Below are 12,997 nucleotides of genomic sequence, written 5' to 3'. Positions count from 1 at the left end.
GGGTATGGGATTATCCACGTACTACATGAATATCGTCCACCAGGGCTAGTAGCGCTCCGGTATCCGAAAAAATGCAGTGGAGTCTGAAAAGTCCACACATTATCCAATGCATAAGCTACATGATGACTTCAACTCCGAAACTTTCCGACACCAGGTTGACATGATATTTCCGATCACCTAGTTTACTCGACCACCTAGTTTACTACTCGTTTCTGTCTTGAATATATCCAATTGGTATCCTTTGAAATAACATGGCGATAATCGGCAGTGGGCTTAGACCGCCACAAACGCAAGCACACTGAAGTCATCAAACTCCGCAGAGGTTTGCTTGTATTCGCCGTTAAGACGGAGGCCGGCGCGCACAGCCAAGTCGCTGAACATTGCTGAGTCCCTCTTCTTTCCACCCACCAGCATCAGGAAAACGTCCATTCCGGCATTGAGAATATTTCGGACCGGGCTAAGCATCTCCTCAATTACCAAGATGGAATCCGGAGCGGCAGCCGCTCTCACCGTCTTCAGGGCCTTGAGCACATCCTCGTCGGTGAAGTCGTTCAGTATGCGTCGCATCTGATAGAGGCACGCGCCCTTGAGGTTCTCGGGGAGAGGCTCGAAGATACTGCCGCTGACGAACTGGATGTCCTTCAAGCTGTCGCACACGTATTCTTGGTGCTCTCAACCACCATGGGCAGATCGTACAGGGCGCACCTCGCTGGTGCGATGAACGAGTTGTTGGCTAGAGTGTCCTTGATGACCAAACCGCTGCTGCCACCAATGTCGACAAGGGCAGCGCGCGATCCGGTGAGCTGGGGCTCCATCCAGCTGAAGTCGTACACGCCCTTTAGCGAGTACATGGTGCCGAGGCCCTTTAGGACCTGGTTGAACTGGTTGTGTAGCGCGGGCTTGCTGTCGAGAATGCGGTACACGTCCCATTCTGGGTGGTTAAAGGCCTGGCCAAAAGGTGTGATCTTGGAGTCCTTGGGGGACGCCAGGCCGTGTGTTTTGAAGAACGAGGGAAGCTTGGCTAGCGGACGGAAAAGCATATTGAAGACATGATAGATAAGGCCGGCCTCGAGCGTGTCCGACCTATATTTGAGAGACTTGTGCATGTGCGCGACGCGGCCGGGGGTAGGACTGGCGAGGACCTCAGCCATAGTGAGCTGGAAGACGAAGCGGTCCAGGATTTCTTATTCGCCGCCGACCTTAAGGGCAACCCCAGAGATAGTGATGTCGCCCTTGTCGGGGATAGCGTCAAAGACCTTATAGTCGATGAAGACTTTGATGAGTGCAAATTCGCCAATGGCGTAGGCATACAGACCGGCGTGCATGTACGCCTCGCGCACACGAGTGCGGATCTCGTGCTCTTGCTCAGCCATTTAGGATATAATATGCAAGAGGTATGGAGAAAACAAGGTTAGGTAGGGGTGGCAGTGACGGTGATAATGGCTACTGCTGCTGGGGGGCAGAAAAGGGAATTGAACAGCTAATAAAGGTAACTGTTGTTTCTGTCTTTGAATCTGTCTGGAATCAAAGGCTACTCAATGCCTCATTTAATGATTGAAATACCATGTTATCACTACCTAGTTATGGTTGTTCCTGAAGCTAAAGTAGGAGAAATTCGGAACTTTTCGGGGGTCGCCTATAGGGCTGTGTCTGAACTGACATTGTCTCGACACCACCACATTTCAAATTCTGTTGCCTGGAATTTACCGATGCTGTGTAAAGGACGAATCAGCTAGGATGAGATCTTGTTGGCTCGGATTACTTGACCTGATCTAACCTTGGGAGTATAGTACAGCACCCACTGAGAATCATACGTCCCCGGGTTACTTTCATCCCTCTAATTAACCGACCGATTTTCCACATTCTCTAACTTCTCTCCTCAATACATAGTGACAAATCATCAAGATGACAGAGATACTGCCAATTCCAGAACCGCCGGGCTGGCCTCTCCTTGGATACATGGTTGGGGTGATCGATAATGAATTCCCTTTGGGATCGTTTATGAACATGGCGGAAGAGCATGGTCAGCATCCACAAAAACCTCTCTTGTATCATTAAGAGCTGACAGATTATCTCAGGTGAAATATACAGAATCTGGCTCCTCAAGTCTCCAGTCACTTTCGCCTCCGAACACAAGATCATCAACGAGCTATGCGACGAGAAACGTTTCCGCAAAGTCCCTGCTGGTGTCATGAAAGAACTCCGAGAGGCGGCCAATGATGGCCTCATCACTGTATGACCCCGACCAACACAAACGAAATGACCACCCGCTGACATCCCGCTAGGCTTACCTCGAGGAGGAGAATTGGCGGGTTGCCCATCGGGTGCTAATGCCAGCCTTCGGACCGGGTGCCGTCCGGGGTATGTTTGACGACATGCATGATATTGCAACCCAGCTGGCTCTGAAATGGGCGAGACTCGGCAAGAACGAGTCTTTCACTCCCAGCGAAGACTTCATTCGCCTCGCCATGGATACGTTGGCTCTCTGCTCCATGGATTACCGATTCAACAGCTTCTATAGCACCGAGACGCACCCGTTTCTCCAGGCCATGGCCAGGGTGCTCCGAACATCCAGATACCGTGCTAGAAGACCCGACAACGCGGTCTCAAACCTTTACTACCGCAACGAAAACAAGCAGTACTTTGAGGACATTGCGTATCTGCGCAAAGTCTCCGACGACATCGTCACGCATCGCGCAAGCCACCCCACCGAGCCCAAGGATTTAGTCGCTGCCATGCAGAACAACGCCGATCCTAAGTCTGGAAAGCACATGACAGGAAAGAGCACTACCGATAACGCGTTGAGCTTTCTCGTTGCCGGCCATGAGACAACGTCTGGATTGCTGTCCTTTACTCTGTACTACTTGGTCAAGCACCCCGAGGTGTGGAAGAAGGCCCAAAAAGCGGTTGATAGCGTCTTGGGAGAGGGACAGATAAAGGTGGATCAGCTTTCCAAGCTCCCATATGTCACAGCGGTACGTTTACGAGCGCAAGGCATTTTCGCCCGGATTGTATTGACTGGGCCAGATCCTCCGCGAGACTCTTAGATTAGAGCCACCCCTGCCCGTGTTTGCTGTCAAGCCATATGAAGACACTATCATTGCAAACGAGTATCTGGTCAAGAAGGATAAGTCCTGCGTCATATTGCTGAAATCAGCCCATCTCTCAGGGCCAATCGGTATTCCCCGCCATGGGCTATGTCGCCATGGCCCTCGAGGCTGCCTCTGCTATTGCCGGTCCTAACCGCAAGCTTGGCATGATCAGCCTCGAAGACGTCGTCATCGGTCGCGCCCTCACTTTTGGCAATGACGATGCCGGCATGAAGTACCGTGTTACTGTCAACATTGAGATCCTTAACAGCGACAAGTTGCGGGGCCACATCAGCTGCCACTCTGGTCTACCCTACGATAGTGCCACTCCTTTAGCCCTGAACTTCAGTGGTACTATCGGTATGGTCTTCTACGAACCTCGGCCGGACACTCTGCCTACCTCTTGGATCCACGAGATTAACCTGGGACTCGCTGAGCCGGAACGCCTGTACTCGCAGTTTACCATGTTAGGCTACAACTACAGCAGCCCCTTCACTGGCGTCCGTGCTATTCAGCGCAAGATGGATTTTGCTACCGGTGAGCTCGAGGATGAGGCTGGCGACGACTGGGAGGATCAGCTGCTTGTCCACCCCGGTCTACTCGACTCGGCCATCCAGACTGGCTTTGCCGCTTACGCCCACCCTCATGACAATTGTCTTTGGGCACTCCACGTCCCGACCAGCATCCGCTCCGTCACTGTAAACCCATACTACTTCTCCAGCGGTATCGATGAGCGCAATCGTACCTTCCAGTACCAGACTTCCACTCGTATCACTCCTGATACTCCCATGGTGGTAGACATTGGTATTTTCTTCGGAGATGGTGAACATCCATTCGTGCAGTTTGACTCGGTTGGAGTCAAGCCTTTTGCTGCCGCCACTGCCCACGATGACGCTCCCGTATTTTCTCGTATCAGTTACCGCATGGATTCCCCCGACGTTACTGTAGCTATCAAGGGCCCCGATGCGATATTGGGGCCTGAGAACACGGCTATGTTGCTGGCAGCTGAGCGCATGGGTTTCTACCACCTGCATCGCTTGTATGAGGCTATCTTCGCCGAAGAGAAAGAGGACGCCTTGCCACACTACCAGCGCCTGTTGGACTATGCAGCTCGCGTTGTGTCCCTTGTCTCGGAAGGTAATCACCCTACTGTACCCATGGAGGCCATGGACGACTCCACTGGCTATATCCGCTCCCTCATGACCAGGTACCACCAACACGTGTTCGTAAAGCTGTTGGGAGTCGTGGGCGAGAATCTAGAGGAAGTCGTTCGCACCGGCGGCGATATGGTGGACTACATGATGAAGGACGGCCTTCTCCATCAGTTCTACCAAGAGCTGGCGGGACCTCACGGTTCCGAGAATGCCAACGCTTGGTATGGCCGTCTCCTCAGGCAGATCACTTTCTGCTACTCTCGCATGAACATCTTAGAGATTGGCTTTGGCACCGGCGCCGCTACCAGCAACATTCTGTCTGCACTTAACGGAGAGTTTGAGACTTACACCTTCACTGACGTCTCTGATGAGGGCTTCAGCGCTGCGCAGACTCGATTTCAGAAGTACAGCGACCGCATGGCCTTCTCGAAGTACGACATGGATAAGCCGCCGGGCGAGCAGGGCTTTGAAGAGGAATCTTATGACGTCGTATTGGCCGCCGCTGCTCTACACGCCGGCGCAGACATGGAAACGGTCATGGCCAATGCCAGGCGCCTTGTCAAACCCGGTGGTTACCTCCTCGTGGGCGATGTCATCAGCAACGACTTCCTGAGCATCGGCACTATTCTGGGCGGTCTTCCCGAGTGGTGGGAGGGTGCCGATGTGGATCCTAGCCAAGCCGACGCTCCCTGCCTCTCCGTGGAACAGTGGAGTGAGCTTGCAACTCGAAACGGCTTTGCCGGCATTGAAACCCACAGCCCTGTGGATAACAAGCTGCAGTAGTACTCTGTATTTGCCTGCCAAGCTGTCGATGACCGCGTCCTCACGCTGCGTGACCCTATCAGCACACCTGTTCCTAACGCCTCTCCTAAGGGCCACTTGGTAGTAGTCGGTGGACGCAAGGCCGCTATTGCCAAGTTTGCCACCGAGACCATTGCCCTGATCTCCGATTTATACGAGGGCATTACCCAGCTGGAGTCGCTGGATGGGCTACATGTTGCTGGTCTAGAACCGGGAACTTCAGTGCTTTCTCTTGCTGAGCTCGACCAGCAATTCCTTGAGAATCGCAGCGCCGTCAAGCTCGATGCCCTGAAGACTCTGTGGCGCAACGGTCGAAGCATCCTGTACGTGACTCGTGGTGCACGAAATGATAGCCCTTACTCTGCGATGGTTTTAGGAGTGTCGCGTTGCGTCCGCTTCGAGCAACCCAACATCAACATGCAGGTCCTCGACTTCGACACGGATGTTCCGCCTAACACAAAAACTCTCGCCGAGTCTCTGATGCGCCTCGAGCTGGGCTACCGCTGGTTCAGGGAGGAAGATGGCGTCAACCTGCTGTGGAGCATGGAATCCGAAGTGTACCACACCAAAGATAAGATTCTTATTGCTCGGTGCCTGCCGTTCACTGCGGCCAACGATCGTTATAACACCTGCCGTAGGGCCGTCCAGGCTGTGGTTAACCCCACTAAGGAGGCGGTAGTGCTCAACGCCTCGGAGGATGGCAAGGCGTTTTGAGCTTGCCACCACCTCGCCCCTACGCGTACTGCCTATTCCCCGTACCGAGAAGACGACCACTATCAATGTCAACCACTCACTGCTGTACTCTATCCGTGTCCAACAAGCGGGGTTCTTTGCCCTGGCCGCAGGTCAGGACGCCCATACCGGTGAGGCCTTAGTTGCCCTCCTTGACACGGCGACCGAGTCTGTCTCCCGCGCCCCTGTCGAACGGACAACCACGGCTCCAGCCAACACCAGCGCAGTCCTAGCCGCCATTGCTTCGCAGCTCATGTCTCAGAGCATCCTCACTGCTGCTACATCTAGCCATGGTACTATTGTAGTACATGAGGCTGATGAGGTTCTCAAGGACGCTTTGACCCGCGAGAGCGCCGCCGAGGGAGTGGACGTTATGTTTACCACTGCTGATAAGACCAAAGCCACGACAGAACAGTATGTCTTCGTTCACTCTAAGTTGCCGATTCGCCTGGTCCAAACTCTCATACTCCCCGGTCACGTCTCCCTCCTTGTGAACTTGGCGCCAGGATGTGGTAGCGCAGAGCTCCTTTCCCTATGCATCCTTTTGAACACTCCCACACGCACTGCTGCCGACTTCGTCCGACCCCGGCCTGATGTTGAGCTAGGTATCGCCGTGCAGAAGGTTCGCGAGGCCTTCGAGGCGGCTGTCCGGACTGTGTCTGTTTTGCTAAAACAGAACCACCACACAAACCGCAATACTGGTGCCGCTGTCATTCCTCTGCAGAGCGTCGCTGGTCACCCAGCCACACAGGCTCATCTCAGCGTCGTCGATTGGAACACGGCATCCGTGAATGTCCTTGTGCGACCCATTGACCATGGCACCATCTTCTGCGCCGACGCCACCTACCTGCTCTTCGGTCTAGCCGGTGAGCTTGGACTGTCGATCTGCAACTGGATGGTTCTTCATGGAGCCCGTCATATTGTCATTGGCAGTTGCCGGCCCAATGTGAACCCCAAATTCATCGAGCGGCTTGCGGGAAACGGTGCTGATGTCCGCGTTATGACCGTCGACGTCTGTGACCGTGAGTCCCTATACATGTGCTACAAAACAGTCACTGCTGAGATGCCAGCTGTCGGAGGTGTGACCAATGGTGCGTTAGTCCTTGCTGACTCTCTCTTTGACGAGATGACCTATGAGGATCTCGATTGCACTTTTGGACCCAAGGTCGAAGGCACCACGCTGCTCGATGAGCTCTTCTACGACACGCCCCTAGACTTCTTTATCCCCTTTACGTCCGCCGTTGGTGCTTCTGGAAATACTGGCCAGTCTGTTTACATTATGGCTAACAACTTCATGACATCCCTGGCCGCTCAGCGTCGCGATTCCCGTGGTGTAGCGGGATCCGACTTGGCGCTCGGCGCCATGTCTGGTTTGGGTGCCTTTGAGCGCTCCACAACCCTCGACAAGGACCACTTCAGCAAGATGGGTTACCGGGACAGCTCGGAGCAAGACTGCCTACAGCTATTTGGTGAGGCGATCCTCACCGGTAAGCCCGAGAACGCCCACCTTGGTGTGTCCCAGGTCGCGAGCGGCCTGAAGCCTGTCCGCAACGCCGCCAACGTCCAGGCCCAGCTGCACGAGGACCCCAAATTTAGCCATTTCATACTGCCGGATGCCACGGCCATTATTCGCTAGGGAGGTGGTGGTTCCGGCAAGTCGGCCCGCCCACGTCTCCGTCTGGCGTCTGCCAAATCGCGGGATGAGGCTCAGTCTATTGTCAAGGACGCATTCGTTGAGCGCCTCAAGCGTGTCCTTATGATTCCCCAAGATGAGCCGTTGAACGAGGATATGACCTTTGTCGAACAGGGACTAGACTCCATCATGGCCGTAGAGGTCCGCACTTGGTTCTTGTCGGAGGTTGAAGTAGATCTGCCCGTTTTGCAGATTCTCGGTGCCGGATCCACAGTTCAAGCTGTGGTAGACAGTGTTATGGGCAAGATTCCCGCCTCTATCCTCGACTAGGACAAACTGGGTAACGGTGATACCTCCAACACGAAGCTAGCCCCATCGGCTGCCTCACCGCGCCCGTTGTCACACCTGTTGTCGCACCGAAGGCAATTGAGATATCCTCTGCCTTGCCCTTATCAGCGTCAAGGAGTGGGGCCATGGCCTCGACCACTTTGTCAAGGACTGATACTATGACCTCATACTCTCTGTCGAGGAAGGGAACCATGACTCCCGCGGAGACGGTGTCAACTCCGGGAACGAGTGTGGCCAGCCAGAACGGACTTTCACGGCCCGGGACGCCCCCCAAGCCCACGATGACGGCTGAGGAGAGGAAGCAGGAAGCTCTCTTGGAAAGGCGTAAGCAGGTCGTCGCCTTGGCCAGCGAACACACAGAGTTGATGACATATGGACAAAAGCGCATGTGGTTCCTAACCCACTACGTTGAGGATCCGACGACATTCAACATCTCCTTCATGGCAAAGTTACGAGGTAAGCTTCGCATCAAGGACATGGCCAAGGCCGTCGAATCGGTGTCCCAGCGCCACGAAAGCCTGCGAACTAGATTCTACTGGTCCGACGATGATGAGAAGAGACCCATGCAGGGCATTCTTTCCAAGCCAGTCGTGCGTCTCGAGACGGCCCAAATCGCCAATGAAGGAGAGGCAGAGACGGAACACCTGGCCATGTACAAGCATCAGTGGGACTTAGGCGATTGGGCCGCAGTCCGACTCCGTCTGCTCTCTGTCTCGGACATGGAGCACTATATGCTCATGGGTTCTCACCACATATCACTCGACGGTCACAGCTTCACGATCATGATGATGGACATTGAGCGCGCATACAACAGTCCCAATAAACGCATCCCTCAGCTTCTTGACTTAAGTCAGGCTCGCGCCTTTTCCAAGAAGCAGCGTATCACGTACGAGACCGGCACGCTCAAGCCCTCAATCGAGGCCTACCGCAAGATGCTCCCAGCCAAGGACCTTGTGCGTCCCATTGACCTACTTCCCTTTGCTAAGACCCATATTCGCCCTCCACTCGACTCATATGATACGCACATTGCCCAGCGGCTTCTCCCGGCCCTGGTCGTCGCTAAGCTGAACCAAATTGCGCGTGGATGCCGAGCCACTTCGTTCCACGCCTACCTTGCCGGTCTGCAATCGCTATTGATGGGTATGCTGCCCGCTGACACAACAGACAAGGTCATGATCGGTATGGCAGACGCCAACCGCATTGACAGCAATTTCATGGGCAGTGTTGGCAATTTCCTCAACGTGTTCCCTCTGCGCTTTGACCGTCCCGCCGGGCGCCAGACATTCGGCGAGGCAGTCGCTGACGCCCGTGTAAAGGCGTACGGCGCGTTGGCCCATTCTGCTCTGCCATTCGACCAAATGCTGGACGAGCTGGCAGTGCCACGTTCCAACTCGTGGTCCCCTGTTTTCCAAATCTTTGTGGACTACCGCCTGGTCCCTAGCCATGACGGCCAGAGGAGCTGGGCCGGGTGCAAGGTGAGTGATGAGGCGTGGCACACTGCAAAGAGCGGATACGATATTGTCCTGGAGATCAAGGAGGATTCTGGAGAGACCTCCCTACGTATTCACGTCCAAAAGGCCTTGTATGATCAGAATGCGGCTGAGCTGTTGTTGAATAGCTACGTCAACCTACTGTCCCAAGCGGCCAAGCAGGGTGACAGGATCGAGGTTGGAAAGCTGGACAAGTGGGACCAGGATGATATCAGGAAGGCATTGGATATTGGACAAGGTTTGTGATACTGATCCCACTTTTATTCATCCCCAGTTCTTCTTAGATTTAACTTCATTGTTGGGGTTGGCTAAGCAAATGGACTTATACAGGCTCCGACATGAAGCTGGAATGGCCCGCGACCGTCGCCCATCGCATCGACGACATGACTATGCAACATCCCGACTCGGTCGCCATCAAAGACGGCATGGGGGCTGTCCTGACGTACGCAGCCATGGATCAGCGGGTTGAAAGCATCGCCAGCGCTATCCGAGATCAGCTGTCCACAAACGACGATAGGCAGCAAGTTGTTGCGGTGTTCCAGATGCCGACGGCCGACTTTATCTGCTCTCTGCTCGCGATTCATCGTACTGGTGCTATTTACTTACCCTTAAACCTTCGAAATGGTACCGATCGTCTGGCAAGCAATGTCAAAACAGCTATGCCAGTGGCCATTTTGACCGATGATGAGACCGCCTACCGGACTAGTGAACTTGGTGCGAGCAGCAATGTGGCCTTCATCAATGTTAATACGCAGCCCATTCGTACTGCTCTTCCCCCCAAGTCAAGAGAGGTAAATGCCACCGCCGATGCAGCCGCCTATATCATCTTCACCAGTGGTTCCACCGATGAAGCCAAAGGTATCGTTGTCTCGCACGCTAACCTGCGCGCTAACCTCGAAGGTTACCATCGGGAATGGGACGTGGGGAACCTCGCCAACGTGATGCTCCAACAGGCCGCATTTAGCTTCGACGCCTCCCTGCTGCAAATATACGCCCCTTTGACCACCGGAGGCTGCCTACTTGTCGTCCCAGCTGATGCCCGTGGTGACCCCCTGGAGGTCACCCGCCTTATGGCCGAGCATGGTGTTACGATGACCTAAGCAACTCCCTTCGAGTACGATATGTGGTTCCGCTTTGCGCCTGAGAACATTCGCCGCTGTAAGTCGTGGAAGGCGGCGTGGTTCGGCGGCTAGCACGCAGGTGCTGGACTACTGAACGAGTTCCGCAATGCAACCAAGGCACTGCCCAACTTGAAAGTTTACACTAGCTACAGACCGACAGAGACCACCATCTCTGCCATGAAGGCCGAGGCCGATGTCCGCGACCCGGCCCTCCGGGTTCCTGTACCGGGCCGACTGCTCCCTAACTACTCTGCCTGCATTGTCGATGAGAACATGAAGCCGGTACCCATCGGTGTGTCGGGAGAGATTTTGCTTGGTGGTATCGGTGTCGGCCGCAACGAGTATCTCAACAAGTCGGAGCTTACGGCGCAGGCATTCATTATCGACCCCTTCGCCAAGAATAATGGCAACAAGAGCGCCCGCATGTATCGCCGGTGACACTCAGGTCAAACTTCGAGGTTTCCGTATCGAGCTAGCCAAGATTGAGCGATCTATGATCAAGGAGTCCAACGGTGCCCTGACCCACGCTGTGGTGACACTACACGGGAATGACAGTCAACAAACCTTCCTCTCAGCTCATATCGTCATTGACGCCAACGCCAACGGCAGCAAGCAGGCAATTACTGACACTGAGATGGTTGACAAGCTGCGAGCCCGGCTTCCTCTCGTCATCCTTCCTTACATGTGCCCTGCTATTATCGTGCCTCTCGATAACATGCCACTGACCGCACATCAGAAGGTGGACCGCCGCGCTGTCCAGGCCCTGCCCCTACCCCAGATGGAATCTGGGGGCGTCGACTACCAGTTACATAACTTCACATCCGCTGAGCGACGCCTTGCTAGCCTCTGGGCTCAAGTGCTTCCTCCCCACCCCACGCTGACCCAACGGTCGGACTTCTTCCTCGCAGGGGGTAACTCGCTGGTGCTGGTTCAACTCTAAGCTGCCATCCGGCGGGAATTCGGGGACGCCCCTCGTCTAAACAAACTCATGGGCGCCCCTAGCCTCGCTAGCATGGCCTCGCTGCTTGAGGGTCTGGAGGCAGTGGACTGGGACAAAGAGATGGCTCTTGACCTCGATGGTCCTGCGGCGCCGCGTCGTATCCCTGGCAGCCAGGGCCGAAGTGTCCTAGTTACAGGTGCCACTGGTCACCTTGGTCAGCGCATTGTCACGCAGCTCGCAGAGGACAAATCTGTCAGTCGCATCATCGCATTGGTGCGACCTGCTGATGGACGTGTCTTGGCCAACCTGTTTACCGGCCTAGATAAAGTGTCTACCGTCTCGGCCGACTTGTCTTCTATTACCAACTACTCCTCAGAGATGTTTGATGTAGACACGGTTCCACACTGCGCGTCCAATCGAACATTCTGGGATAGTTACACGGCCGCTAAGCCTGTGAATGTCGACACTGTGAAAGCTCTCGCGCATTTCTGCCACCGGACCGGGGCGGCACTGCACATTCTCAGCTCTGGTGCTATGGCCGAGCGCTACCTCGCAAGCGCCGCCCGTATTACCGGCCTTCATGTCACGGTCCACCGTCCAACGCAGGTCGTTGCCGATGGTGGTGTCGCAGTCGGGGATGAGGTGACTGAAACGGAGGCCACCATGGGGCGGGCCCTGCTTCTCGGCTCCCCTCTCCTAGGCATACAACCTGATTTTACTCACATCGATGGATGGATGGATGTGGCTCTTCTGACCGAGACTGCAACTGCTGTTGTCGCTGTTCTCATTGCAGAGGGGGAAGCGGAGGTACCACGGGCGGTTCGCATCGTCAACCATCCTGGTATTGCGCGTGTGAGAACAGCTGCGCTGGCCAAGTATACAGAAGACTCCCTTGAAGAGGCTGGCGAGACGCGCAAGCTGCCTGTCGCCTCAGGATTACATTTTGTCGGTGTCGCAAAGGGCGCCGGCCTATTTGGCTGGGTCATTACGGCGCAGGAAATTACTATCATGACTGATAACGGTCAGAAGATTGTGTCCAAGCGGTAATCCAATTGAGACGGGTTGACAGGAGACACATTGGCCGGGATGATATCTTGGATTGGTATCTACCTTGGTGGATTGGACCATCTATGAGAGATCCATAGCATAGATATTAGAAACATGTTAATCTGGCATACATATTCCGTTCCATCTGTACGAACCCACTATATAACGGGTGCAACACTTGAGAGATTGAACACCAAAAAACAAAAGAACAAACGAACAAACGAACCCTTGTAAATTAAGTATTTAATAGTAAAATAAATATTCCTATCTCCGTGTATCTACCAACGACCGTTACCCCCATGATTGGCTGCGGATTAAGCATTCCGTCTTAATCCCTGCAGATTGACAAACTTTCCCCTTGGATTTCGCAACTCTCGCTGCCTTTCTTACATCTAGGCCTATTAAACAACCTTGCAATTTTTTTGAGACATGATAGGACAAAATGAACCATCTATGCCCAGATGGGAATGGTGTAATATGAGTCACGATGAGTTAGCTAGTGTCGCCTGTGATTGGGCAGACAACTATGACAAGAGAACGAAGACAACACTACTTATACCTCACCTGGTTCACCATGCTACTGGAGCAATCTTCTGGAGAAATCGTTTTCACTGTCGAAACCGCCGTGTCTTCTCGAGCGCC

At 54.3% G+C, this 12,997-nt stretch overlaps 5 protein-coding genes across 5 annotated transcripts; 4 read left to right on the top strand and 1 right to left on the bottom strand.

Annotated features, from left to right (window-relative positions):
- Window positions 1–273: 273 nt before the first annotated feature.
- On the bottom strand, window positions 274–1,373 carry N7537_008971 (uncharacterized protein; the record flags this gene model as incomplete). The annotated part of the gene is made up of 3 exons (XM_056900025.1): window positions 274–646; window positions 706–1,157; window positions 1,200–1,373. 3 exons carry the CDS (start codon window positions 1,371–1,373, stop codon window positions 274–276), a joined length of 999 nt encoding a protein of 332 aa, XP_056748693.1.
- Window positions 1,374–1,905: 532 nt separating this feature from the next.
- N7537_008970 (Bcpks5) lies at window positions 1,906–7,739 on the top strand (the record flags this gene model as incomplete). Its single annotated transcript, XM_056900024.1, has 8 exons — window positions 1,906–2,023; window positions 2,079–2,233; window positions 2,286–2,975; window positions 3,028–3,117; window positions 3,170–5,025; window positions 5,089–5,719; window positions 5,808–7,337; window positions 7,413–7,739. 8 exons carry the CDS (start codon window positions 1,906–1,908, stop codon window positions 7,737–7,739), a joined length of 5,397 nt encoding a protein of 1,798 aa, XP_056748692.1.
- Window positions 7,740–7,915: 176 nt separating this feature from the next.
- N7537_008969 (uncharacterized protein) lies at window positions 7,916–10,347 on the top strand (the record flags this gene model as incomplete). The annotated part of the gene is made up of 2 exons (XM_056900023.1): window positions 7,916–9,485; window positions 9,578–10,347. The coding sequence occupies 2 exons, from the start codon at window positions 7,916–7,918 to the stop codon at window positions 10,345–10,347; spliced, it is 2,340 nt and encodes a 779-aa protein (XP_056748691.1).
- A 21-nt stretch (window positions 10,348–10,368) lies between these two features.
- On the top strand, window positions 10,369–10,806 carry N7537_008968 (uncharacterized protein; the record flags this gene model as incomplete). The annotated part of the gene is made up of 2 exons (XM_056900022.1): window positions 10,369–10,405; window positions 10,448–10,806. The coding sequence occupies 2 exons, from the start codon at window positions 10,369–10,371 to the stop codon at window positions 10,804–10,806; spliced, it is 396 nt and encodes a 131-aa protein (XP_056748690.1).
- A 55-nt stretch (window positions 10,807–10,861) lies between these two features.
- Window positions 10,862–12,355, top strand: N7537_008967 (Bcpks5; the record flags this gene model as incomplete). The annotated part of the gene is made up of 2 exons (XM_056900021.1): window positions 10,862–11,279; window positions 11,310–12,355. 2 exons carry the CDS (start codon window positions 10,862–10,864, stop codon window positions 12,353–12,355), a joined length of 1,464 nt encoding a protein of 487 aa, XP_056748689.1.
- Window positions 12,356–12,997: the final 642 nt, after the last annotated feature.

This window comes from Penicillium hordei (genome assembly GCF_028827395.1).
Source record: "Penicillium hordei strain IBT 12815 chromosome Unknown utg000005l_segment0_segment0, whole genome shotgun sequence".
Classification (NCBI taxonomy): domain Eukaryota; kingdom Fungi; phylum Ascomycota; class Eurotiomycetes; order Eurotiales; family Aspergillaceae; genus Penicillium; species Penicillium hordei.
This window is presented reverse-complemented; position numbering and strand designations above follow the sequence as displayed.